The sequence below is a fragment of the Zalophus californianus genome, chromosome 5, assembly GCF_009762305.2.
Source record: "Zalophus californianus isolate mZalCal1 chromosome 5, mZalCal1.pri.v2, whole genome shotgun sequence".
Taxonomy (NCBI): Eukaryota; Metazoa; Chordata; class Mammalia; order Carnivora; family Otariidae; genus Zalophus; species Zalophus californianus.
This window is the reverse complement of record NC_045599.1, coordinates 60248661-60272608: the sequence shown is the minus strand read 5'-3', so window position 1 is coordinate 60272608 and position 23948 is coordinate 60248661. Positions and strand designations below refer to the sequence as shown.

Genomic DNA, 23948 nt, shown 5'->3' with positions numbered 1-23948 from the left:
AGCTCTGGGCATCCAACAGACCCGGGTACCAATCGTAGTCTGTCTCCCAGGACCTTGAGTAAATCACTTAACCTACCTGCGCCAATTTCATTATCTTCAGATTGGTGACGATGACAGGCTTATTATGAGGAGTAAAAGATATCTTATATATAAAGAACTTAACACAGTGCCTGGCACATAGTAAGTGCTCAATTCTTGGGAATACTTGCATTTTAAGGTCATTCTGGCTAATGTATTAGAGGATGGCTTGAAGAGAGAAGGGTGGGAATTCCAGTTAGTAGGCTACTAAAAGTACGTGAGAATCTCAAAGACTAAATGCTTTACTTGTAGTATTATCTCTGGGGAAGTAGAGTATTTATAATAACATGCATAAGGATATGTGTTGTGACTAACTTTTTAACATTTTAACATTGGGAGTCTATAGACATAGAAAGAATGCAAAAGTTTTCCATTTTTAATATCAATTTTATACACAAAGGAAATACGGAGAAAACCAAAATTTAAAATGACTGTATGGAATATTTTATAAAACTTGCAATAAAATTGCTCAGTGTAATATAAATGTGTATTTCTAAAGAATGACAGTGTAGATAGTAGAAAATAAATTGTGTTTTATGCTCAAAAGCATATTTTTCAATTTAATATTATTTGGCTTCGTTGCCTGGCTGGCTTGTGCCTGCCTTCAGGTCAGGTCATGATCTCAGGATCCTGGGATCGAGCCCCGCATCGGGCTCCCTGCTCAGTGGGGAGCCTGCTTCCCCCTCTCCCTCTGCCTCCCCCCAACCCCGCCCACGTGTGCTCTCTCTCTCTCACTCATTCTCTTTCTCTCTCAGATAAATAAATAAAATCTTTAAAAAAATTAAAAAAGTGAAAATAAAATTATTTGGCTTTTTTGGATAATGTTAAGGGCTACCACCAAAAGATAAAACCCCTCAAAGGTTGTGACCCTGTGTTATTTACAATGTTATTGCCAGAACCCTAGAAAAATGTCTTGCACATAGTGTATACTCAATAAACATTTGTCAAATTGATCTTAACTGAATGCCTAGGGAAGAATTCTTAGCTTTCTTTCAGACTATTATCCCTAAATATGAAGATATCAAATATTGGTCATTTTTTAAATTGAGGAAATATGAAAAGAAATTAAATGTATTATTATTATTATGTACTTATATGCTTTAAAATCTTTTTTACCTTTACAGCACTTATCGCTGTATCAAGTGTTGCAACCTCATGGTCCTTGTGCATGCCAAGCATCTGGTCAACAGCAGAAATTGGGCTTCTGCAAGTGTAACAGTATGTGTCGATCTGGGACTTTTTCGGTTCCCTCTGTTCCTTCTCAGTTGCTGACTCTGATGACAATTGTTCTTGTTCTGTCTTCTCTCTGCCCAACTCCTTCTGTTTGGCAGACATACTTTGTTCTACCTCACTCACAAATTCATCCTCACTGACGTGTTCAAAGGATTCCTTTCCTTGAGATAACACATCTTCAGGCGCGGATTCTGAATACAGTTCCTCTGATAAAGTGTCTTGAGCAACCATTTCATAATTCAGGGATTCAGCAAATTCATACTCATCCTGAACGGGGCTACTGCGGAGTCTGTCTTCACTTGGCTCAGGTGCGACCATTATTATAGGTTCTTCTTGCAGTGTTTCTTGAACACAAGTTGCACCAGATGCAAGTTCTTCCTCTGGGAAGGACACTTGTACTGGGATGTTCAGGTTGACTTCTGGACTTGCACTTGCTGCTTCATTACTCTGACTGCTCGTTTCATCCGCTCTCTCCAGGACATGATGGGTGTCTTCAAATGGAACCGCATAGCTTACCTTCTGGGTAACCACTGTGACTTCCTCAGTGATGGGAGCTTTCCCCTGCATAGCTTCATTGTCAAGGGTCTCCACATGGCATACTGAGTCTCCTTCCCTGTAAGTAGCTTTCTGTTCCTCTTCCAGACTCTTCTCCCCCAAAATAGTTCCAAACCTCCCCCAAATTTCCCCTTCTGCAGCTATCGGTTGGTATGAATCATCCTTACCAACTGCTTTTTCTTCCAGACCTTGGCCTTGGTCCTTTTGAGATACAGATGTGTCATGGAGAATGTCATCTTTGAGTATGTACTTCTCAAAATATATTCCTGTTCCATCATCGGTGTCAGAATTCCTGCTTGGAAACGATGCCTCAGAATTCACACTGTCACCTTCAGAAGCTGTCTCCCCTTCCTTCTTTTTCTCTCCAACTGCTTCTTCATACAGATCCTTGTATAAAAATGCAAATGCAGGTGGCTCCTCCAGAAGTTCGGGATTAATGGCTTTAGTGGTGGTAGGAAAGATCTGGGTTCGTGACAAAACCCCTTCCTCTGTACCAAATAAAGGCATCCCCAGCGACTTTAAGTCCACCTCTCTATTTATGCTCTTTGAGGCTTCTCTGTCAGCTGATTGCTGGATATCCAAAGGCTTCTGGGTCTCTGGGTGAGATAATTTGCTGTAGTCCTTCTCCATCCCATAGAAGCTTTCATCTAATTTCACCAAGTCATATTCATGTTCCAGGGCACTTTCTTCTGAACTTTCTGGGAAAGAGACAGTATCTTCTGTAACTTCCTTTGGGAGTTCCCCCTCAACATTTAATTTCCATGGAGCTTTTTGTTTTTCTGGGGCTGGAGAGATGTTATAATCAATCAATGTATATTTTTCAAAATAATCTTCTTCACTGGGAGCTGTGGGCTGATTAAAGGTGAAATCATCAGTTTCTGAATCTGTGGCTACCTCCTGTTTTATGTTAAGAGATTCCTTTTGTTTATCGTCTTGCAGTGATGTAACTTGATCAGAATCTTCTAACTTACTCTTTAATGTTTTATGGCAAGAAACAGCCTCACTACTGTCCTGAAGGGATATAGTTTTAAATGAAGCCTTCTCTTCCAAATATTCTAGCTTATCTTGCATTAGTTCACTTTCCTCCTGATCAACTGAAGAAATAAATGCAGAAGCATGAATATTCAAAATCTCGCAGCCTTCAGAAATAATACTGAAGGCACTCTTTTGATCTTCTGAAAGTCCAGCTGGCTTACTAGTCACTGTGAAATCTTCATCTTTCACATACGTGTCTTCAGGCTCCTTGGATCTTTCTCTAGCAGGAACCCTTCTACCAGCATTGATTGCTGATGCATTCTTTATAAATTGAGCATAGTTGCTACTTGCTGAAGATACGTGGGCATCTTCCACAGCCTCCATATGCTGCTCTGAAGCAAGAACTGATTGCTTAGACATTTCAGATGTTAGATCTTCAGAAGTTTGGATTGTATGGACTGTATGCCTACCTGGAGTCAATTCTGACCATGGCATTTCTTGTTTCTTTACTGTATTAATTTCTGGAGAATTTCCTGAAACAAGTGTTTGTGATTTCGCAGATGACAACAAATATGGTGGGGTTTCTAAGCTCTTTGTTTCATCAAAATGATGATCTAAAATCCTTTCAGATTCTTTAGATGGAGATCCTTGTTTCATGCTTTCTTTTGTGGTATCTATTGAACCACCTTTCGATGGCTCTGCTGTTGTGACCTGTTCCTTTTCTTCATTGTGACTTGCCATATCCCTGCTTGACTTTTCCAATATCAGATTGCCTTCCTTAGGTAAAGAGTAGTTATCTCTTTCATCATGATAAGGAAGATCCTCTGGAAGGAACATTTTGATTTTCTCCACCAAAACTTTACTTTCTTCTCCTGGATGTGGTTGAGTTCCTACTGCCCTTGTTTCCCTGATTTCTGGGCGACCCTCCAAGAGCATAGTTTCTGATTTTTCAGTAACTGATACGGTTTTAACTGATGAAAATGGCTGAGTTTCATCCAAAGAAGGACTTAAGGAGATAACTGATTCTTCAGGCATAGACCTGACTACATTCACGGAAGAAGGCTGAATTTCCTGCTGCTGCTTTCCTTCTGAAAATACTTGTGACAGCTTTTGTTTTTCTTCTTTCTCCTGCTTCATTATTGTGCGTCCTTCTTTGTGGTCTTCATTTTGGGAGACTTGCTGCAGCACAGCTGCCGCTTTTGATTCTTCCAATTTAATAAGGCTAGATCCATGTGCAATTTGTGCCCTCCCTCTGTCATTATCCCAAAGTTCTAATGGGGCCACAGTTTCTGGCTTTTCTGCCAGCACCTTGTTTTCTGCCACGGAATATGATCTGGTTTCCAAGTCACCTTTCTCCTCAGTTGGGCTAACAGACCTGAGTTTTGTTTCTTCTTCAGAAGTTTTCAAGGAAGTAGGTTTTAGCATTTCTTTCTTCAGTCTCTCTTCACCCAGATCAATTAAGCTGCATTTAGATTCTTCTACTGGCAAAATTATTGTCTCTGGCTTCTCCGATTCCTTAGTGATATTTTTACTTGTGAAGCTAGATGAAGCTGATTTTGGCTGTTGTGGCACCTTATCTCTTGCATCAAATGAAAAGAGTGATTTTTCTTTTTGATCACTTCTTGGCTCTTTCTTAAGAATAGAAATATTCCATTTAGATGGATCAGAAATTTCTGGCTTCTGGCCTCTTTTACTATCAGTGATATGAAGAGGAACTGCATTTTGCACTTCTCCCACAATGGATTTCTCGCCCATGGGAGAATAAGATTGAATTTCAAGATGTTCCTCACCATCCGCAAAAGCAACTACCGAGTTGAGGTCCATTTCCTCTGAATAGTCTAGAATTTCTTTTTTCCCATAATCTTCACTAGACACCTCAAAGTTGGATTTTGGCTGTTGTAAAATTTCTACATTTGATAAAGATGTGGGTTTTTCTTCAAAGTCTTGGCCTTCACCAGATTTAACTAAAGTGCCTCTGGATTTTTCAGCAATTTTAAGTTTTGCCTCTGGTAACAGACGATCAGCTGGTTTCTCGGTTGCATTAGAGTCAGCTGAAGCTGTTCCTTCAGACTCAGTCACAGGCACTGCTTTTTCTGCAGATGGACTTGGCTGAGTTTCTAAATCTTTTTCAGCAACTTTCTTATCTGGAGTGCTTGAGCCAAAAAACAAACTGGACATCCATGATGTGAAAGATAAAATTCCTTTCTTCCCCTTCTCCTCAGAAAGGCCTGGCTCAACTGCCTCTGAATGCTTAGGCAACTTTTGTGTCACCTCAGGTGGCTCTGCGGGTTGAGGTTCTTCATTTTCTTGCATTGAGGAGGGCGGTTTTATTGGTGTGGGTATTTTCATTTCAGATGCTGGCTTCCCTATCTCATTAACATCATCCACGACCTTTGACTGAATCGTTTTTGCTTCTTCTAATGGCTTCTCTCCAGCTAAAGGAGATATACTTCTGTGTGCTTCTTTCTCATTGCCCAAGCCAGGTTCTGAATCTTCTGCCAGAAAATGGGCTGCTTTGGTGGGAGAGGGAATAGTTTCTGATTTGATCTGTTCCACTGATGTGTCAGACACTGGTTTTTGGTGGATTCTTTCAGAAGGTAGTTTGATTTCTTCCTGGCTGCCTTCTTTGCAAGGCCTGGAAAATTCTGTGTTTGTTTTCTCCAGTATCAAACTTTCATTCCCCACAAAAGAGAAGATCTGCTTCCCCTCTGCTTCATTTCTCTCTACATTTCCAGTTGGAACAAAAGATTTTGGTTTGGGAGCCAGCTTTATTTCTTCAGAAGAGTAAGTTTTAGTTGATAAGGTCTCTGTGTCACCACTGGAGGTATTGAGAGTAGACACTGGCTCTCGTAATGATAAAGGAGATTCCTCAGCAGAATGTGGCAGAAGCTGCTTTCTGGTTTCACATGTATGGTCTTTATCCAGCAGAGTGGCTTTGAGCTGCCCTGTCATCAAATCATTATTGCCAGAGGAACCCAGCTCCACAGATCCCAGTATTCTTTCTTCATGTGGACTTGCCAGATCCCTTTCTGGCTTTTCCAGCATCCAGCTTTCATCCTTTGGAACAAAAAGGGCCTCTTGCATCTGTGTTTCTTTAACATCTGCAGGCTCAGTTGTGATAAATGATTTTGATTCTTCCAAAGGCAAATTCTCTTTCATAAATAAAAATTGTTTAACACCTAGATCTTTTTTATCTGCAAAAGACATGCTTACATCAGATAATTTAACACCTTGATCTGAATGAAGTGCTTTTCCAGGCTTCTCTTGTTCCACAAGGTCAGAAGAAACAATCTTTGATGGTTCTGTTACACTCTGGGGCACACAGAATGAATTTGGTTGGTCTGTTTCTTCATTTAGTTTCGTTTCAATATATCCTATCACTTGTGTCTTCAAATTTCCTGTTGACAGTAATGGGCTTATTTCTTGTTTTTCTCCCGTTTTAATGTCAGCCGAATGGTTCAACTTCTCTGATAATCCTTTTAAAGAAAAGGTATGTGGTTGAGGTTCTTTGGGGCCGTCTCCTTCAACTAGAGGGGTCAATGCTTCTTTTGACCCTAAGCTGACTACCTTGGGGGAGAAAGATTTAATTTCTTGAATCTGAGGTTCCTCCCTTAGGCATGATGAAACCTCTGAAATTTCAGGGTCAACTGTAGTTGACACATGATGTTCCCTGTTTTCTTCTTTTCCTCCTCTTCTGCTCCTAAGCTCAGCAAGGCCCTTTTCTAAGACAGAATCCTCTGTTTCGGTTATGGGAGATTTTACTTGTTTTGTATCTACGGATCCATCTTGCCCACCTAAACTATGACTGAATTCTGACTCAGTGCTTGGTAATTCTGATACTTGGTGTGGCTTGTCTTTCTGTTCAAGTTCCAAAGAAAACTCCACCAGAGCAAGATCTTGTCTTTCTGACAGGAAATCTCCCTGAGCTGTAGAAGATGGCTCCACTGTCTGTTTGTTCTTATCATCTCTGGGGGTCAAAGTTAAGTCTGCTGACACTAAATTTTCTAACTCAGGAGAAGAACTTTCCATTTCCTCATTTTTGCCTTTCAGAACTATATGTTTGCGGGCGGGTGACATGTCTTGTGAAGAAGCAAGTTCGGTTTCTTTTTTCTTCACCTCACCACCTTGGTTGAGCAAAAGCACATGTTCAGGCCCTGACACCTCTGAGGCAGACACAGAATTCTTTTTCTGTGATAAAACCAGTTGTTCAGAGTCAAGGACTGTAGAAAATGAAAGACCTTGTTCATTTTCCACCCTCTCTTCCTTAGATACATCTGAATGCTGAGAAGATGATGCTTTGGTTATTGGCAACCCAGGTTTAAATTCTTCAGTTTCTACCTTGGACAAAGAATGATCTGATAGAGAGGATATTCTTGCAGGTGAATCAAATTTAATTTCTTTCTCTGCTTCTGACCAAGCTGGACGTTCAGATGTAGCAGTTACAGTGGGAGAAGAACTCATTTTCCTTGCTACCTTTTCTTCTTTAAGAAGTGAATGCTCATCTATAGATGTCACCAGTGGTGGCAAACCACTTCCTAATTCACTCTTTTCTATTTTTGTTAAGACTGGATGTTCTATAGGGGTGGTAAAAGATAAATCTGTTGGGGTTTCTTCTTTTCCTAACTTGGGTAAGCTTGAATCATGCTTAGTTACAGATGTGGTTACTGAACAACTGGGTTCAATTTCTTTCTTTATTTCTTCCAAAAACTCTGGTGCGGGTGGTCCATGTTCAGCTTCCTCTTGCACTCTTCGTGGAGTTGAATGCAACACTCTAGATGTATCAGCTATTTTAGAGTCGTGTTTCACTTGCGTTTTTACTGCAGATAAAATCTCAGGTCCAGATAAAGACGTGTCCTTTAGAGGTGAATATGGTTTTATTACCTCAGGCTCATTCTCTGACAACATTCTCTGTTCTGGTTCAGATGTCACAGTGGGAGCTAAATTGGGTTTCACATCCTTCTTTGGCTCATCTACCAAGTCAGGCAGAACTGAATATTTCATCCCAGACCCTAGAACATTTGGAGGCTGAAGCTCCATTTCTTGATCCCGTGATACATGTGCTGTAGCTTCTTGAGAATCAGGCACAATTTCTTCCTTACTTTTAACTTTTAACAAAGCCATCTGTTCATTTGCAGCTTTTGGAGTGAGTGATGCTTTGGCTTCTTGTTCTTTCTGAAGTGCATGGACTGAATCAGGTGAAACTGAATATTGAGATGAATGCAAAACTGGTTTGGTGTCTTCCTTTACTGTAAACGATTGTGCAGGTAAAGAAACAGGTGTTGCAGCTACTGGTGAACTAGTCTGAATTTCTCCTTTCTCTGTTTCACTGGTTGAATATGGTGAAATCAAGTCTTCAGACTCGGGTACTGAAAATCCTCGAGTTATATGCTGCTGTGTCAAAATGAGATATTTAGATACAGATATTGAGGTTGTTTGAGCATCTGGCTCAACTTTTGTGATCTCTCTTTTATTTGTTGAAGATGGCAGACTCAAGTCTTCGGGTGCAGACATTGAAGGGGAAGGTTTGGCTTGTTGCTTCTGTGATGAACCAAGGTGCTCAGGTATGGGTGTGGCAGCTGTTGGCACAGTGTCTTCCTCATCTGCTTCTGAAGAGCCAGAATATCCAGAAGCAGATATTGCAGTTACCAGTGAATCATGCTCAAATTCATTTTTCTTTGTTTCTGGGATTCTATACGGTGGGATTGAAACTTGTGATGCTGAGTCTGGAGAAAAAAGTTCAGCTTCCTCAGTGTCTTCATCTGACAAAATAGTGTGCTCAGATGGTGATGTTAAACATATTGGAGAATCACATTCAAATTCTCTTTTTTCCGTTTCCTGAGTTGCATAGGGTGAAAATGAGAATTCTGACACAAATGCTGAGTCTGGAGAAAAAAGTCCAATGTCTTGCTCTTCTTCTGAGAAATTCGTGGGTGAGGAGGCACCTTTTAGGTTTAAAGGGTATCTGTGGAGAATTTCTTCCTCTTGTGCTTCTGGTGTTGCATATGGTGGTACTGAAAATTCAGAGGTCGAGGTGGAGGAGGGTGTGTACCGCTCAATTTCTACTGTCTCTTCTGATAAGACAATATGCTCAGATGGGGTAGCTACAAATGACGGGGCCTGGCATTCAGAAGTCTGCTCAGCTGTGGATGGTTGGAGAGAGCTTTCAGAGTCAGAGGCCACATTTGGGGAATACAATCCAGTGTCTTCCTTCTTTTCTTCTGACAAAATCGTGTGCTCAGAAACATCTTTTGATTTTAATGGGGACACATCATCAATTATTTTCTTTGGGGATTCCTGTGTTACATTTGGCGGAACTGCATTTTGGGAAGTCAATGTTGAATCTGCTGTGAAACGCTCACTTCCTAGGTTCTCTTCTTCTGACATGACTGCCTGTTCCAATGTAGCAGTTGAAAACAGTGGGGCCTTGCATTCAGAAGTCTGCTCAGCTGTGGATGGTGAGAGAGAGCGTTTAGAGACAGAGGCCACATTTGGGGAACACAATCCAGTGTCTTCCTTCTTTTCTTCTGACAAAATCGTGTGCTCAGAAACATCTTTTGATTTTAATGGGGACTTTAGGTCAATTGTTTTCATCAGTGACCCTTTTGTTGCCTGGGATAGAGTCGAATATTCAGAAGCAGATGTGGAATCTGGTGTGTAACATCCACTTTCTGAAGCGTCTTCTCCGGACAGGACCGCGTGTTCTGAGAAAGCTGCTGAAAACTGAGGGGACTGGCATTCAGAAGTCTGCTCAGTTGTAGATGGTGACAGAGAGCACTCAGATGCAGAGGCCAAAGGCTCAAATTCCTCATTCTCCCCTTCTGAAAAAATTGCATGTTCAGATATACCATTTACAGTGGATGGAGAAACTGGCTCAACTTCTTGCTGCTCTAGTTCATGGTGCAAATCCTGTGGGACTGAATACTCTGATACAAAAGCAGAATCAGTAGAAACAGACTCATTTTCCTCTTTTTCTTCCTCAGATGAAGCAACATGTTCAGGTGTGGATGCTTTCAGTGATGGTAAAAGGATCTCCTCTTCTTTCTGCTCCACTTCAGTGTCCAAATATGGTGAGAAGGGCTTCTTGGAAATAGATGGACTCTCTGGGTATTCAAGTTCTATGATCTCTTCTTCCACTAAATTAGAATCTTCAGGTTCAGGGGTAGCAGCTATCGGTAGAGAAGTTTCATCTTTCTTTGGTTCCTCTAACACTAGAGGTTCAAAAAGAGAAATGGATGGCTCAGGTACATTTTCTTCCTCCATTCCTTTGACATCAAGATAAGGAGGGGTTTGTTGTTCAGAGACTGCTTCTGCCCTCTCTGGTGAAGTCAGGTCCAGCTCTGTTGTCTCTGGGCCAAAATCTTCCTCAATGGATGCTGCCAGACCTGGTGCACCTGTTTCCAGAGAATCCTTTTCTGCCTCCAATGAAATGGAATGGTCAACAGAATACATATCTTCCTTCTTTACCTCATCCACTAACAGTGGTAAGACTGAAGAGTCATGCTCTGAAGTCACTATTTCTTGTGAATCAGGCTCAAATTCTTCCTTCGCTGTTTCCAGTAACCCAGTTGTAGATATATCAGGTGTAAGAGAGGAAGGCTCCATTTCATGGAGTTTTGCTTCATCACCTGGCTGTCGTGGCACTAACTGTGGAGGGATGAGCTGTATGTCTTGTTCTGCTGTGTCATTACTTGCATAAGAGGAAACTGTGTGCTTGGTGGCAGATGCGGCCTTTAGTGGAGAATCAACGTAAATTTTCTTTTCATCTTCATGACTGAATGAGGAAGTCAAGGACTCTGATCCTTTAGAGGATGCAGCTTTCCAGGGTGTAGCAAGCTCTTTTACCTTATCATCTTCTATGTTTTGGCCTACTAATTTGCTTGTTTGAGAAACTATATTAGAATCACGATTGCTCATATCTGGCTCTAGACTGATGGACGCATCTTTCCCCTTCCTATAATGTATTTCTTTAATTACATAACCCTTTGGCAATGTTCCATAAAATTGTAGAGGAATTAATTCTTCTTTAACTGAATTAAACATCTTAATTTTATACTGTACTGTTCCTATGTAGACTGGCCTTAACACTAAGGGCTTGTGTTCTTTGTATATTGCCCCGGTAATAGGAGGTGTATTTGAGGTGGTCTTCTTTTTTCTCGTTTTATCATAAATGCCAGTAGATGACTTCTCTTTCTGGGTGCTTAGTACCTGGCTTTCTGAAATTAAAGGATTATCTTTTGTATTTGCTGGAACATCTTGAGATTCGAGAGAATTTCTCTTTTTGTTGCCTTTCCGACGCAGTGATGGTGAGCCACGCTTTGACTTGGGCGTTCTTTTCCGAACCTTTTTAACTCCATCCACAATAAAGGAAACATTCCCTGGAGGAGAATTCACAGTTGACCCTTCCAGACTACACACACCAGAAGTCTGACTCTCTTCCGAGGCCCAAGGAGTGAAAGACCTGCTTGAATTGGTCTCCCAGGTTATTCCACTATCTTCCCGTTGAACTGTCACCATGGAAAAGGAGGGGTCAGATATGATACACTTCTGCTTGGTCTTGCCTTCTTCATCCTGGTCTGATAATCTAAAGTAAGTAATAATATTATCAATAATAGTACATATTATTATAAAAATAACACTATATTAATTACAGATAGTAATGTCAATATCCTATTTTCACTAGGTAATGGGTTAATGTGAAATTAAAGTATACAGATAAATATTGCCACCCATATCAAAAATAGGTAAGAATGCAAAATAAAATTGAAAACAAGAAGTCAGGATATGAAATATAATAACACATCCCAGGCTGGAATGATTCCGTTCACCACCTACCCTTCATCGGGATTTTCCCCCTGACCTCCCATGGCTCGTCCAGTTACTCAGGCTCCCTCTGTGTCACCAGGACCTTCATAATGGGCACTTGGCCTCTGTGCCCTCTCCATTACTACTACCATCACCCTGACCTAGCTTTCTACCGCGTCATCTCTAGTTTCTTTCATTAGCTTCCTAATGTCTACCTCCCACCCTCCCCTATCCTTAACCTGCTCTACTCCCTTTTCCAGACCTACTTTAGTAAAATTTTCCATCATCCCATTCCTTGCTCAAAAAATATCAGTAAATTCCTCATACCTGTGGGGAAAAGAGTTCAAAATACTTAACTTTCTGATCCCTAGTTGACTTTATTTCCAAGTACACACTTTCACCCCCGTGCCTACCTTGCACATTTCTGTTTTAACTATATAATTCACTGCCCAGTAAATATGTCATGTGGACTCTGGATCAGAGCCATACAAGAGAAAATAGAGATACATCCCCAAAACAGCCTACAGGCTGCACATTTCCTCATTTGTAAGCCAGGGATCAAATGGAACCTAGCTCTCTGGGTTGCTGTGAGGATTCAATTAGTTAATACACATGAAGTGCTCAGGAAAAGTGCCTGGCATATAGCTCATGTTCAGTAAACATTATCTGTAATCAAGTTTCCACACATCACTGGATTAGAGACCAAGGGAGCCTGGGCATGACCATTTTCAACTGCTACAGGTGAAAAGGTGGTCTCCTTGGACTGCTCTCATAGGCCCTCAAGAGACAGCTGGCTTTGGCCACCCTTTCCATTGCCATTGAGCCCCTGGCAGACTCTGTAGTACTCTTCTCTGAAATTTTCTTGTACCTCTTCCTCCCAGGTGTTCATTTGTTCCTGCATTTACAATTCTTATCCCCCATTTCACTCCACCTCTTCTGCATATCTAAATTCTATATCCTCTTCAAGGCTTAGTTTAAAAACCTCCAGTGTTACTCTTCCTGATCAATTCAGCAATCATGTTTGCCATTACTTCATAAGCATTAAGCTGAAGATTAAAACTCCAACAGCTATATCCTTCTAAGAATATGGCTACAGTTTGCAATAAACACAAACTACCGACTGGCGTATACCATTCTACAACAATAAAAACAAAAACACAGAGCTTCCTATGCTAAAAACCCATGAAGTATAAGTATTAAATTAAGTATTTTTGTACATATTAATATATAAATATGTATATATTAATTATTAACTTTTTGAAAACATATGCAGAATTTAGGTCCCTTACTAATAATTTTTAACCATCAATCACTGCTTATGCCAGTGGTTCTTAACTCGGGACATATTTTAGAATCATCAAAAGTAGGAAACTTTTAAAAAATACTGATGCTATCCCATACCCCTCCCCACAGAGACTCTGATTTAACTATACTAGGGTAGGGTCTCAGCTTTGCTGTGTTTTTATGTTTTAAAAGCTTCTAAGTGACTCCAATCTAAAGCAGAGTTGAAAATCACTGGCCTAAACAATCCTAACTATGAAATTTAAGTAGTATACGCCTTTCTTGCTTACTTCAAACACTTCCTGGTTAGACCAGGCTGAGTGCCAAGACCATAAATCCTTGTAGTTACAGTCTACTCCCCCTTTCTTAAACCTCAGAGTTTCCCCAACAGTCTGCTGCAAAGAGCTTATGGACCACTGAGATCCTGACTTCCTTAACTCTCACCACAGCCAGCGAGAGCCTAGGGCAGCCAGAACCCCCGCCCAGCTGGTCTTCAACAGCAAGCAGCCTCATCCATTTATCCCAGGGCACTATAAGTAATTTCACTTCCTATACATGCCATAAGTGCAAAGGGCTGGAAAGCAATGGGAAGAACTAGTTTCCCCATTTCCTTGGCAACTCTGCTCTCACTTATTTGTTTTGGTATTAAACCACTGAACTTAATTAGGAATTAATACTCCATCTTGGTTCTGGATTGAATCTTATTTTATAATGTTTTTTCAAGCTATTTACATACTTAATTAAAGTTATTCCTCAGAATTTTCAATTCCTCCTACCCCTTCTCCCTTTTGTTAAGAGAAGCAGGATGAAATTAAAAATTAAGGTTATGACATGCATTGGGGAAGTCAGCATTTTGAATGCCCATGATTGTAGTAGTATGATAAAAGCAATTATAAATTCAATTTAGAGTTAATTATTGATTATAAATTTAATGAACTCAACCAGAGAAGTTTTCATTACTAGCTAGAATGAGTTCATGAGTGCTTAGCAGAATACCCAAATGGTGATCATAAGAAGAAAGAGCCCTACTGAGGTGGATTCATTCAATTACTTGTTTATTCATTCACTCATTCATTCCTTCATTTAATGAACTTTTATTGGACCCAAATACTAGGAATACAAATATAAAGACACAGAACCTTCTCTCAAGAAATTAAAAATGTAATAGGGAGACAGAACTAAACATTTTAACAAGTAAGATTAGTACTATTCTAGAAGACAAGAAAGATACAGTGACAATGTAAAGAAGAGAAGACTTCACAGAGGAAAGATACTTGAGTTGGATTTTGAAGAATAAATAGGAGTTTGCCAAATGGATGAGGAGTGGAGGTGGTGTGAGGATGGAGAGGTTATTCCAGGAAAATGTCACAGAATATGCAAAATGTACATATGAATAAATCAGCCTGGCTCACTGAAAAATCTAAAGTATTTTGGGATGTCTGGATTTTTGGAGAGAAGTAAAGGAATAGAAGAATGACAGAGCCAACAAGAATCAGAGAATGACTATATTAGCATGTGTAAAACCACAGCCCAAGGAGTCACATTATACTCAGTCTAAAAAAATAATTTCCCTTAATAGAAGAGAAATGGTCTGCATAGAGTTCAGAAATATATTTCTTATTCAAGAACACAAGTGTTCTCATCTATGCAAAGATGTATACATCAGCATCTCATAGTTAATGGATATTGGCTATGAACATCATCTCATTCATTCTCCTCTGATTCTCACAGAGCAAACTTCTCATCATTACTTGGTTTCCCATGTAGAAGATAGACACATCTTGATGACCTGTGTATGTAGCTCACTTTCTGGCCCCCTTCAGAAACGAGCAAGGAGAAGGTTTAGTGGTCTGAGTTAGATCAGGAAAAAATTGATTGATACCAGAGCTGAGTGCCAAACACTCCTCCTTCCTTTTGAGGATAACCTTTATCTGATTAAGGAAGTTTCCTTCTATTCCTATTTGCTGAGAGAGTTTTTAGAATAATGAATGAATGAATGAATGTTAAATTTTATTAAACGTTTTTTATACAACTATGGTGATGACCATATCCTCTATTCTGTTAAGGTGAATTACAGTGATTGATTTCCAGGCATCAAACCAACCTTGAATTCCTAAAATGACCTCAAGTGGTTGTGATGTATTATACATTTTTTTAAAGATTTTGTTTATTTATTTGATGGAGAGAGACACAGAGAGAGTGGGAACACAAGCAGGGGGAGTGGGAGAAGAAGAAACAGGCTTCCCGCTGAGCAGGGAGCCCGATGCGGGGCTCAATCCCAGGACCCCGGGATCATGACCTGAGCCGAAGGCAGACGCTTAATGACTGAGCCACTCAGGCGTCCCAGAAATATTAATTTTAATCATAAGGAAATGTCCCTTTTATCTGTGAATAATGATTTTTGCCTATGTATTCTTTGATACTAATAAAGTTGTACTTTGATATTAATTAAACTATACCAGTTTGGTTTTGATTAATGTTTGCATGCTATATCTCTTTGCATTTTTACTTTTAGCCTTTCTGTATCCTTATCCTTATATTTTAGATGTGTCTCTTATAAGTGACTCAAAGATTTTTTAAATCAACTCTGATAATTTAAGTGGAGCACTTAGTTCATTTAAACCTAATATAATTACCAATATAATTATCATATATTTGGGTTAAGTCTTCTATCTCTGCTTTCTATCTGTACTACCTATTCTATGTTCCTTTTTCTCTTCTTTCTTGCCTTATTTCTGAATGAATATTTATTATCATTCCATTTTCCCTATCAGGTTGGCAGTTACATTTTACTATTCTTTTAGTGATTACCCTAGAGATTACAACATGCATCCTTGATTCGTTAATGTCTAACACAAATTGGTATTTTTATTTTTTCAAGACAACACAAAGACCCTAAACCACTTTAATTTCAATGTACATGCTACTGTAATTATATTTTAATTCTATAAATATTTTTAAGTCCCATGGACATAACTTTATTACTATTTTAAACTGTCGAGTCAACTATCTAGATTTACCTAGATACTGAATCTTTTTATTGTGTTTCATTCCTTCCTGCATCTCCAACATTCCATCTGGAATCACTTTCCTCCTCCCTGAAGAATTCCATTTAGTATTTCCTTTTAGGGTGAATCTGGTGGTGATAAAATCTCTCTACTCTTTTTTCTTTTTTTTTTTTTTAAGTCTTTTACATTTCCATTCTTGAAGAATATTTTTTCAGGGTATAAAATTCTAGATTGGCAGATATTTTCTTTCAACACTTTAAAAAATATCATTCCACTGTCTTCTATCTTCCCTTGTTTCACTGATAAATCAACCGTTAGTGTAATGTTATTTTCTGAAGGTATTCTGGATTATTTCTCCCCATCACCACCCAGCTATTTTTAGAATCTTGTTGTTGTCTTTAGTTTTCAGAAGTTTTACTATGATGTGCTTAGGAATCTTATCCTGCTTGGAGTTTGTATGGCTTCTTAAATCTGTATATTGATGTCTTTCATCATCTTTGAAAAATTCTCAGCCATATTATGTTCAAATATTGCTTCTATCCCTTGTCCCTTTTCTCTATCTGAGATTCCAAGTTTTCATAAATTAAAATTTCTCACTGTGTCTTATCTGTGCTTCATTTGCATGTTTCTTTCAATCTATCATTCAGCACATTTATTCTCTCTTCAGGTGTGTCTAAACTACTACTACAACCATCAAATGTGTCATTGTTATTGTATTTTTCAGTACAAATATTTCCATTCTTTTAATTGTTTCCAATCATCTGACAAAGTTCTCAGTCTTGTCTTTTATTCCCATGTCCCCTTCTCCCTATAAATAAGTTCAGCATTATATAAGCATCACCCTCCTCCAGGAGCCCTACTCTTTCTATAGCAATCCAGCTATGCCCTGAATAAGTAAGACTCTTTGTGGGATGAGAGCCTGAAGGATCCATGTGCTCTGCTACTTCTCCATTTCTGAATTTCCCCCAGTAAACCCTAATTTATATTTTCATTGTGTCACATGCATACCCCTTTGTATAGTGAGGAGGGGATATGATAACTCCTGAATGGTGTTTTGGTAGCTTGGTGATAATATTTTTATATCCCACTGTTGAGCTGACATATTTTCTAAATTTATTTTGTGTGTGTGAGTTGTATTAGCATAAATCAGTTCTCAAGAGATGAATTTTATTAAACGTGCTGGAAAAATCTAACTTCTTTGTTCCAAAATGAAGCATAAGTTTCCAGAATATGACCATATCAAAAAAATTCTTGTGTTTGCAATTTAGCAGTGATCAGCCTCCTTAGATACCCCTGTTTATTTCCATTTCACTTTAGTTGAAACAGAGACTAGTAACTTACTAAAAATTAAATTATTGGTCATGGATGGAAAGAGCCTTCTGACTTTATAATATTTTTCATTTTACAAGGGAGAAAACCAAAGAAAGGGAATACACATATACCCAAATTGAGATTTTTAAAGAGGAAAATGGGTAGCCCTCAAAGTAGAGCTACCAAAATAATGATTTCCCTTATCCCATCATCATCTTTATTTTAATTGGTACTCTCATTTTTACTTAAAGAAAATAGAACTATGCTTCTAAAGAAGTGAAACAGGTCCTCAAACTTTGTATCTGAAGGCTAAGATAATTATTATATTTTGTTTCTACTGGGCTCAAGATTAATATTCTAGGAATGAGCAGTCCCTTCTTCCGACCAACAGTTAAAGTGACATTCTTTATGGGAGTATCATTTTGAGCAATGCCTTAGATTTTCATGATGACTTATTCCACTCTCAAGCAATCACAGTGCACTAATAGTGTACCAAATGAAAAAAGGTAATGGATAGGATTTTTTCTTACTATATCTGTTAAAGTGCATTAAGTTTCGACTGTTATAACAGTATAATAAAGTCACATTTGATCTTGCATATATTGCAAACTTTGAAAAACATGTTTTTAAAGTATAAAATATCAAGCAAGCTTGTAATCTTCTAATACAAATTGTTGGTATTTTATATGGGCCTTTAAAAAAGAACCAAGAGTTCTTAAAAACATAATCACTAACTCTACAATTAATATTTTCACCAAAAATTAAGTGAATACCCATGTCGTAAGCAGAAAATTAATCATATGCATTGCTGAACAAAAAGTAATATAAAATAGCTTAGGTTAAGGGGAGCTTATAAGCTATTAGGCAGTTAAGGAAAAAAAAATGCATGAATCCATGAATGAAAAAATTATTATAGAGGTTTATCATGCCCTAACATAAAGTCCTCATTTTGTAAGTATACTAAAGACCAATGAAGTTCAATGTGGATGAGTAGAGTATCTTATTTTCACAATGACCAGACATTTCATAAGTGTGGGAGTTAGGGCCTTCTACTACTTGAAACCCATCTTTCTTTCTTTCTTTCTTTTCTTTCTTTCTTTCTTTCTTTCTTTCTTTATTTATTTCTTTCTTTCTTTCTTTCTTTCTTTCTTTCTTTCTCTCTCTCTCTCTCTCTCTCTCTCTCTCTCTCTCTCTCTCTTTCCTTCCTTCCTTCCTTCCTTCCTTCTTCCTTCCTTCCTTCCCTACTTTCTTTCTTTCTTTTTTATGGAATGCTTCATGAATTTGCGTGTCATCCTTGCACAGGGGCCATGCTAATCTTCTCTGTATCGTTCCAATTTTAGTATATGTGCTGCCGAAGTGAGCACAACCCATTTATCTTTCTACCTTTATCTTCTACTCTTCTTCTTCATGAACCCTGTGCTCCAACCAAACATCAGCCTTATGCCTCATGGCTTTGCTTACATCCTTCTTTTTACTTGGAATGAATCATCTCTGTACATCCTAACTTTACACTTTTCAGAAACCAGCTCATATATCAACTTCTCTATGTACCTGTCAATGATTCTCTGAGCCAAAAGTAATTTTCCTCCTCTGAACTTCTGGAATCTTCATGTAATCTTCTATGGCATTTAAAATCCTACAGTAGTTATTTTTACATATACCTTAGCTGCTCTACAAGGCTATAAACTACCTATGAGGAATCCTGTCTTTTATTTTTTTTATTTTTTTTAAAGATTTTATTTATTTATTTGAGAGAGAGAGAATGAGATAGAGAGAGCATGAGAGGGGTGAGGGTCAGAGGGAGAAGCAGACTCCCTGCCGAGCAGGAAGCCCGATGCGGGACTCGATCCGGGGACTCCAGGATCATGACCTGAGCCGAAGGCAGTTGCTTAACCAACTGAGCCACCTAGGCGCCCGAGGAATCCTGTCTTTTAGTGGTTCTGTTTTTAGCTCTCCTCTTGTGAAGTCTTTCCAAAACACTCACCTTTGTTTCCAGAACAACTCTTTTACTTTTGCACTCAGTTCATCAGCTTCAGTAATATTTAATTAAATCATGTAATAACAATAACAAGTACAACTAGTATTAAAAGGTTTGGGGGGTGCCTAGGTGGCTCAGTCGGTTAAGCATCCAACTCTTGATCTTAGCTCACGTCTTGGTCTCAGGGTCATGAGTTCAAGCCCCGCACTGGGCTTCACACTGGGCATGGAGCCTACTTAAAGATAGATAGATAGATGATAGATAAAGTAAAATAAAATAAGTTTGGGAATAGTCACAACTGACCCTTAGTAAAAATGCTACTCAAAATGATGAGTATTATTAGACAGTAGCTTGCCACAAGGAGTGGTTAGCTTGCCTTGCCTGTTTTAAGGAGAAAACGGGGATCTTTGGTTACTCTAGCCACTTAGGTTTAGTGGAAAAGTAGTTAAAAGAGTTTATATTACTCTTTCTGTATATTTCTAATCTCCACGGAATTTCTGTTTCAGATGAATGTCAAAACTATAAAATTTCTTCAATCATCATTGACTTTCAACTGATTTCAAATTGAAGCCCAAAGTCCAGATTCACTCATTCAACAGGTATTTACTGAGCTCCAGTTTTGTAGTGGGCACTGTGTTAGGCACGATTTGTTTTACAGCAAAATAACCATTTGGTGCAAATTTTCTAAAAGAACTTTGCAGTTCACTTCAAATTAACCAATTTGGTCTGAGCTATAGATTTATGGTAGAACTACAAGTTATTTTTTCCTTATTTATTCTTCTGAAATCTAAGAATGCATTTGGATGTTGCTACTGGGGGCAGCTCCACAGTAAAACGAATTAGGTGCTTGCCTAAGCCCTCATGTCTATGGGAGTGTTGCCAGACACAATCAACATTCTCCCAGCCTAGTTTGAGAACACTCAGTTTTGTGGGAACATTTTTCTGCCTATCTATACAAGGGAGCATGAATAAACTGTGCAATATAAAGATTCACATCTTTTTAGATTTTTTTAAAGGAGTTTTTTTATCTGTAAAATCTCATAAAATACGTGACAGCAATTTCTTTAAATTATTAACAGAGACATTAATTGCTCATTCCAGGTATTTCTTTCCATGTGAAAGGACATCCATCTTAGTGTAACCCTCCTTCCTGGCTTAGCTTCCCTCTATCACTATTTCCTATTTTACTCTGTTCCTTGTGCTATTCAGTATATAGAACAGGCCCTCCTGTGGAGAGGCCTGTAGTTCTTCAGAATTCATAACTGGGTATATAAGTCTGTTTATTTCTGAGACTTGGTATTAGAAAACACACTGTTATCCTACAACTAAGCCACATTCTTTGATATCATCAGCTTATTAGAAATAAAGCCGACATTTTGATCCCTATTTGCCATTCTTTTGATTTATTTATCAGTTGTCGCAGAATTTAGGCAGGGAGAAGAGGGTGTTGTGCAATAGTCTACTTGTCAAAGCCCAGTAAACACAAATGACCACAAGTACAGCAGTTGGCAAAGCCTAAAGGACATCACTTGACAGCAAGAACAGATAATGATAGCTAACCTACGTGCTTGTGAGTATCCACCATAAACTGATATGTGGACTAATCAGACCACCAGAAATCTGCCAGTCAGAATTCAGTACTGCCCTGTTCACATGTGGGTTTCTTTCACAAGCACACAGAACTGTGCATAGCTTTATTTGCACTGGTTTGCACCAGAGCTAAAATGGTTGACCTGATGCATTATAAGCAACATAGAGCAATATTAAAAATCGGTGGTCATCACTGATATGAGGAATTCTTAATCTCAGGAAACAAACTGAGTGTTACTGGAGTGGTTGGGGGTGGGAGGGATGGGGTGGTTGGGTGATAGACATTGGGGAGGGTATGTGCTACGGTGAGCGCTGTGAATTGTGCAAGACTGTTGAATCATAGATCTGTACTTCTGAAACAAATAACGCAACATATTTTAAGAAAAAAGAAAAAGAAGAAGATAACAGGAGAGGAAGAAAAGGGGAGTATGTCAGAGGGGGAGACGAACCATGAGAGATAATGGACTCTGAAAAACAAACTGAGGGTTCTAGAGGGGAGGGGGGTGGGGGGATGGGTTAGCCTGGTGATGGGTATTGAGGAGGGCACGTTCTGCATGGAGCACTGGGTGTTATGAACAAACAATGAATCATGGAACACTGCATCAAAAACTAATGATGTAATATATGGTGATTAACATAACAATAAAAAAATTAAAAAAAAAAATCGGTGGTCAGTGGTCGGTGGTGAGTGATAAATAATATTATATCCGTGGCAAAAATGTTCATGAGCTGGAAAGAATAAGTGTTGACAATCTGAGTCAGATTGTACAAAAAAGATAAATGTTGGTATTCTTCAATGGCTCAGGCTACTTTAGCCTCGGGCCATGCCAACTCAGGCTGGTCCTGCAGTGATCTGCTGACAGGAGGAAGGAAGTCTGGATTCTAGTGCTTGCTCTGACACTCACCCAACGTCTGGTTTTTTGCATGTAAACAAAACAAAGTTCCTGCTCTCATGTTGCTTAAATTCTAGTAGAGGGGAAGACAGAGAAAAAACAAAGCAAACATACAAATGTTTGGGAGCGGTAAGTGCTATGAACAAAAGAAAACAGAGTAAGTGGGACTGAGGGCAATGGTTTGAGCTGGGGTGCTGTATTGCACAGGGTGGTCAAGGAAACCTCTCAGTTAAAGAGACGTTTGCGCAGAGACTGGGAGGGAGTGAGGGACTAAGCATGCAAATACCAGCAAAAAGAGCAGAGCAAACAACAATACTAACATTGCTCAGATGAGACCGCTTGGCAAACACACACAGCAAAGATGGGAGTATGATGAAGCAGGGCAAGGGGGAGAGAGAGAAAAACCAGAGGTGAGGTCAGAAGGGTAACTGGGAGCCAGTTCATCGGGGCGTCAAGGCCATGGGAAGTATCTGGACTTCACTCTGAATGGGACAGTAAGCCATTGGACTTGTCAGGCCTGCCATCTTCTAGTCACTCAGAGATGGGAGCTATTCAGACGAAGCTTGCTGGCCCATCTACCACCCTGCCCTACCCCAATCAGGAATTTGAATCTTAAAAAGCGTCATTGGATGGCTGAAAATCCACAGCACCCAGGACAGATAATCAGACTTTCTTGTTCCCTAGACCCCATATAGCACTCCCCTGGTTCTTGCCCAGTTCCTCAGTCTCCCATTTGTTCTGTGAGATTTTCAAAGTTCTAATAGATGCCATTTGCTATTTGCATATTGAGAATTGTTTCTTTGCTCGCTATTAGAGATGGCTAGCTTATCACCAAGCTTGTTTCCCTTCTTTCTGGGCTTACAGATAGTCTATGCTGCCCGGCCTCCTTTGAGTTAGGTGTGGCCAGATGGCAGCCAAGTGACAAGTTCTAGCCAATGGAAAGTGAGCACTAGTAACATATGCCATTCCTAGGTCGGGATCATTAAAACTTCCCACATGTGACCCTCTCTACTTTTTCCCATGCACAGGTTGAAGGACAGCAACCTTAAATGCCACATAATGAAAAGCGCAAAGCCACAACAGGTGATGCCTCAGGCCCTGAGTCACTACTTGGAGGAGACCTGCCCAACCAGAAAAACCTGCATTGGACTTTTAAGTAACTCAAGAGAGTAACTCAAGAGAAAGTTTTATGATGATCGTTCACTTGGAGCAGCTAGTGTTATCTTATCTAATACAAACCTAACTACATGTCTCAGTCATCCTGAAACACCTCACTCTGACATTAAACCCCTGTTCTACTTGGCAGAGAAAACACTTCCTTAATGATACAAGTAAATGAAAACATTTCTTGTAAAATATTAATCTAACACTGATAAACCTCCCTTAACTAGCACAACTACTATTTCAGTCCCATAATCAGAGCTAACCCAGTTAATCGATAATATATTGCAAATTAAAAAAACAAAACTGAGCCTGGCAAAATAAATAATAGAAACTCTGTTTTCAGATTCTAACAAGTACTCATGATGCGGAAAATAATGAGAATACTAAGAGGAATAACACAGTGCCTGTCTTCTAGGAACATCAACCCTGGCATGTTGAAATATCGACAGAGATCATTAAAATACAGCTGACCCATGTGATAACAGAAAGAATGTGCAAACAGCCTTCAGACATGGATGTACAGAGAAGGAAATTTTTTAACTTTGGAGTAGACTGGGGCAGGCTGTGTGAATATATGTGAAAGGAGGGGTCTGGAACATAATCATAGAATATAAAAGGTTGATACAAGCTTTTGTAAAATAAAAATGAGTTTCCCAGGAAGACCAGGTTGGGATGGTTGTGGACAATTCAAGGAAAAGGAACAAGTACAAAAGGAGGGAACTGTGAAACCATAGGGTCTGTCTGGGTGTGCAAAAGTTTAATTTTTGAAAATTGAAAGACCCAGTGGCATATATGTTAGTATTATTTAGATGCTTCCAAATGCCACTGCAACTTCCAAGTAGTTTGGAAAATAAAATAAATAAATAAATAAAATAAACCATCACTCGGGGCTTTAGACAGTACTGATAATTAGTTAATGATGAGCTACATATATGCTTGAGATAACTTGGGTCACTGAGTGCCTGAGACATGTGCTTGACCTTTCAACAGGGAGTAGATGAAGAAGTGATTCGTTTGCAAGTACAACATTTCCAAAATAGTGACTATCTTTCTTCTTTCTGACTCCTACCCCTCCCCAAC

At 39.2% G+C, this 23948-nt stretch overlaps 1 protein-coding gene, 1 long non-coding RNA gene and 1 other non-coding gene across 3 annotated transcripts in view; 1 reads left to right on the top strand and 2 right to left on the bottom strand.

Annotated features, from left to right (window-relative positions):
• CMYA5 (cardiomyopathy associated 5) overlaps nucleotides 1–23948 on the bottom strand; it is an 88373-nt gene that overhangs the window by 42832 nt on the left and 21593 nt on the right. Inside the window, exon 2 of the mRNA XM_027605718.2 lies at nucleotides 1195–11422. Within this exon, the coding sequence (XP_027461519.2) occupies nucleotides 1195–11422 (10228 nt within the window). The remainder of the gene's footprint in view (nucleotides 1–1194; nucleotides 11423–23948) is intronic.
• LOC113929099 lies at nucleotides 6233–23016 on the top strand. The gene is made up of 3 exons (XR_003522097.1): nucleotides 6233–6331; nucleotides 19728–19820; nucleotides 22733–23016. It is a non-coding gene; the product is annotated as an uncharacterized LOC113929099 (long non-coding RNA).
• LOC113929998 lies at nucleotides 18501–18607 on the bottom strand. The gene has a single exon (XR_003522384.1). It is a non-coding gene; the product is annotated as a U6 spliceosomal RNA (small nuclear RNA).